The sequence below is a fragment of the Pteropus vampyrus genome, unplaced genomic scaffold (assembly GCF_000151845.1).
Source record: "Pteropus vampyrus isolate Shadow unplaced genomic scaffold, Pvam_2.0 Scaffold140, whole genome shotgun sequence".
NCBI classification, from domain to species: domain Eukaryota; kingdom Metazoa; phylum Chordata; class Mammalia; order Chiroptera; family Pteropodidae; genus Pteropus; species Pteropus vampyrus.
Window position 1 is genome coordinate 5,015,090 of NW_011888921.1, and position 4,745 is coordinate 5,019,834.

Here is a 4,745-nt window from a genome sequence, read left to right on the forward strand (position 1 = left end):
AACTAGTACTGACAATGTTTTGAAAAAATTGTGAAATAATGCACAACGAGTATTTTCTATGTAGCTTCCAGAGGTTTTGGAAACAACTATCTTAGCTTCTGTTGGAGGTCTACCCAAAATAATCCACGTTTTAAAACTAGTATTTGTGTATCAAATGGTTCAAAATAGTATCTTTTTTTTTTTTAAAGAATACATCGAATAGTCCACCAGTTAGTCTCTTCAGAGACTACCACAGTTAAAAGTATGTCTAACTGTAAAAACTTGCTTGAGCATTTTTCACCAAGACCAAAAAGATAGAAGTAAAAGTGTGATTCAGAAAGTAGTGTGACTGTTTAAAGGGCAGGAGAGTGGAAACAGCAGGCTTATTACAGCAACCACTGGTTAGATTAATAATTTTGTGTTTGGTTTTATTTATTTTTAGAAGAGACCGTGGATGCTTAACCAGTTAAAGCTAGTTGACTCTATCACCTATGTCTCACTTCATCGCCCTAGTGGCCAGAGGAGAGTGGCTGGCACAGTCTAAACAGAAAGCCAGGCTGTGGCACAATGAATGAAAATTTGGGCACTTGAAAGGTTTCAATAGAAGTGCTTCATTAGATTGAGAGTATCTTCTCAGATAGTTTATCTCCTTGGGCCTGGGTCTGTCATGGAGAGATCTCTGTTTCTCTCCAGCTTTCTCTCTGGCTGTGGAATTTCCAAAGTCCAGTTAAAGGTAAACATGATGCAGTGGTAAATAGTCATGAGTTCATTAGAACAACTCCCTTTTTCTCTCACAGCCCTAGAGCTGGATAATGCAGGTGATCCTGAGCTTGCCGATGTGGTCAAGAGACGGAGATTGTTTTATGGGGAGTGTAGGTGGGAAGGAAGGGATAGTAACTCAAAGGTTGTGAGTAATTGGATTTTTATAGCTAAAGTTTTGATACTAGACTGACTCTGAGATCATAGCTAGTGTTGCGTTTTCTCTAGTTTCCTATGAGCGGCTTTTAAAATCTTGAAACCCTCTTATTTGAGGAAAATGTAATGAGAGATACTTGGTGTCAATATTTTGAAAGTCCTCTGCCAGTCTCAAATAGTTAATCTGACTTGAGATGAAATACAATAAATACTCTCTTTGTTTCTCTCTTAAGTCTATAGATGTTCATTGCCTTATTTTACTAAGCAGGAATGCGTTTGGCAACTTATAAATGATTTTGTTCAGCAAGTAAAGAAAAATGAACACTTTCCCAGTAGTGTTAAATTCTTGAAACGAGACTTTTTTCCACAGTGCCAGAGATACATTTTACTAGGAAACAGCTAATTTCTTAAACTGTTAGTAAACTCTTGGTGACAATTCTAGCTTTTAATACTATGTGTCTCCACCCTGCTCGCCCCCCCAAGATGTTTGATAATAAGGAAGAATGTTCTTTCTTAAGATTAAATTCTTCCACAAGGTTAGAAAGCTGCCTCTGACTACACTTTTTAAAATGCAGCTAACTGCTGCTTATCTGGCGTTTTTTCCATGAGTCATATGGCTGTAGTTTGGTGGTTTAAACTGGTTTAAAAGCTCTTGTCTTTTAAAGAATAGGATTAAAGAAGGACCAGAATGAGCTCACTAGTTACACAATCACACAGAATGAATCAGAGCTGAAAGGGGGAATTTTACATGACTTATGGAATCAGGCTTTTCCCAGGAGCTGGGGGAAATGTATTGTTATAGAGCAGATTTGTCTTTCTGAAATGGTAGAAACCTGACCTTGAATATTTAATAGGGCTACACAGGAAGGATCTAGTCTCTGGTCTGGCCTAGTTCATTAACGTATCTTGGTTTTTTCAAGCATTTTCTCTGAATTAGTTTTCAGCAGACTGTTGCTTCTGCAATAGTTCAGGGCGGGAGTTGCCTCCAGAAAGGTAATTATCTGTCCCGAAGATTAGTCATTTAGGTGTGAATCATTCCTAAATGTCCCATCTGATGTGTCATTCTGACATTTCCTTCCTTCCTCTCACAGCGTGAGTGCATCTCCATCCATGTTGGCCAGGCTGGTGTTCAGATTGGCAATGCCTGCTGGGAGCTCTACTGCCTGGAACATGGCATCCAGCCTGATGGCCAGATGCCAAGTGACAAAACCATTGGTGGGGGAGACGACTCCTTCAACACCTTCTTCAGTGAGACAGGCGCTGGCAAGCATGTGCCCAGGGCAGTGTTTGTAGACCTGGAACCCACAGTCATTGGTGAGTTGACCTCAGTAACCCAAGTGATATCCCAAGGGTCTGGGGCAGGACGTGTGTCCCGGGGGTTCTGTTGATGCCCTGGGGTTGAGCAGGCTTGTGCAGGTTGTTGGTGATAGATGGCCACTTTGTTTCCCTTTTCCAGATGAAGTTCGCACTGGCACCTACCGCCAGCTCTTCCACCCCGAGCAGCTCATCACAGGCAAGGAAGATGCCGCCAATAACTATGCTCGCGGACACTACACCATTGGCAAGGAGATCATTGACCTTGTCTTGGACCGAATTCGGAAGCTGGTAAACACAGTACTTTATTTAAAGTGGAGTGAGAGTCTTCTCTTACAGTTTTAAGAGACCAAACAAGAACCAGTCTTTGACACTAAACTAGGCCTTAGACTGCTAAGTAAGTAACTAGGCTTTTAAACCAGACAGTCCTGGGTTATGGGACAACTGTTTAGGGCAGGGATAAGTGCTCTTTAGCCTAGTTACACTGAGTGAGTAGGTGACTGACTCTGACATGTAACTAATCAAACTAGTAAAAAACAAAACAAAACAAAAAATCTGGACTGGCGCCTTATGTTAATACAAAAAGTTCAGAGCTCAAGAGGCCAGTATAACACTGACTAGAAATGGCCACAATGGAAAGAAACTTCCAACATTGAAAGTAGAGTCAGGGGAGCTCCCTTATTATAGAAGCAAGTATCACTCATTGAAACTTGGAAGGCATTGAGATATAAACACAAAAAGCAGTAGGCTTGCTTTTCTACTAGAGCTCGGGGTAGTGGACTGGCCCTGTGGCAGAAAAATCTTAAGCAACTATTCATGTCCTTGAAGTTGATAAGTGTTCTGTTTGGGTCATTTTAATTAAGAGTCTGGCAGTCAGCTGACTCTCTGCTCCTTAGACATGTGGGCAGCTTGTAAGTAATTAACCAAAAACCAATAATGAAGGCTGGGGTGAAGTACCTTGTTAGGAAAATCACATTATACTAAGCCTAACCACAACTGGTCTATTCTAAAAAGAATGGCCTTGCATCATTCATGGCTTCATACTTTTCCAGATGTTTATCATAGTTTTCTCAGCAAAATTGGGTTAATGATTCCTGTTTGTAAGTCAAACTTCAGCTATAAGCACTGACTTGGAAATCAGGACCTGCCTTTGGCAACAATTAAACCTAGTGAAAGCCATTGAGGTTCTAGAGTGAAGTTCATTAAATACCAAAACAATTGCATTTTTCCTTGATAATGCTACTGTGTCTACATGAGGCTTAATAGATGCAATTGGTGGACTAGGATCTTGTACATTGATTTCATTCAGTGAGGGGTTGGTAGAGAATGTCCACAAATCTCTGAGCACCTTTGAGTACTGGGGATCATCAACAGAAAGGTCAAAAACACCCTTTCCTAGAGCTGCTATGTGCTAACTAGAATAGCTCAGTTAAGTGGTAGAAAGGCCCAGTGACATAAGGTCTCCTGGAATTGTGACAGCAAGTCACCTTTCCCAGAATGAATAGGCTTTCTGGTAACAAGTGTTACTGTGCACTGTTCCAAGTACTCATTTAATTCTCAACCTGAGCTAGATTACTATTCTCCTTATTTACTGAATGAGAAAACTGAGATCGAGAAATGAATTTGGTCAAAATCACACAGCAAGGAACTGGTAGAATCAGATCCAGACCCAGGCTGACTCCAGCACCAGGGTATTGGAACTTGGCTATTCTGTCATATTCCAGCTCAGAAAGCAGCTGCCAAACCTTTTAAAGATATCCATTGTACGGGGCTGGTGGTCCCAGGCCTGTCCTTGGTAGCTCTCCAACTGATAAGTTGCCCTTGTTCTGTAGTCACAGCAAGGGCACCAGAGGGTGCCCTCCCAGTCACTAAAACTTGGGCCCTGTATGTATCCATTCCAATCCTTGATTCTTCTGCCTACATCTATGAAAATAGTTCATTTTTAAATAGCCCTCAGCAGATTTCACCCCCTCCCAGGAGTTAATTGTGAAGTTTCTCTGAATCACTTAGCACTTTAGAGGCTTACTGTTTCAACTGCTTTCTTAGCAAACATTCAAAAGATTTTTAAAATCTTGATCAACATAATTACAGATTCAAGGAAGTGATTACAGCTTTCACCAAAGCTAAAATTAAAACTTTTTTTTTTTTTTTTTGCAGGCTGACCAGTGCACAGGTCTTCAGGGCTTCTTGGTTTTCCATAGCTTTGGTGGGGGAACTGGTTCTGGGTTCACCTCCCTGCTGATGGAACGTCTCTCTGTCGATTATGGCAAGAAGTCCAAGCTGGAGTTCTCCATTTACCCAGCCCCCCAGGTTTCCACAGCTGTAGTTGAGCCCTACAACTCCATCCTCACCACCCACACCACCCTGGAGCACTCCGATTGTGCCTTCATGGTTGACAACGAGGCCATCTATGACATCTGTCGTAGAAACCTTGATATTGAGCGCCCAACCTACACTAACCTGAACCGCCTTATTAGCCAGATTGTGTCCTCCATCACTGCTTCCCTGAGATTTGATGGAGCCCTGAATGTTGATCT

At 41.7% G+C, this 4,745-nt stretch overlaps 1 protein-coding gene across 1 annotated transcript in view; it reads left to right on the forward strand.

Moving 5' to 3' along the window:
• LOC105297584 (tubulin alpha-1C chain-like) overlaps positions 1 to 4,745 on the forward strand; it is a 12,474-nt gene that overhangs the window by 5,490 nt on the left and 2,239 nt on the right. The window contains exons 2-5 of the mRNA XM_011368346.1: positions 728 to 729; positions 1,986 to 2,208; positions 2,351 to 2,499; positions 4,366 to 4,745. Coding sequence (XP_011366648.1) covers positions 728 to 729; positions 1,986 to 2,208; positions 2,351 to 2,499; positions 4,366 to 4,745 — 754 coding nt within the window. The remainder of the gene's footprint in view (positions 1 to 727; positions 730 to 1,985; positions 2,209 to 2,350; positions 2,500 to 4,365) is intronic.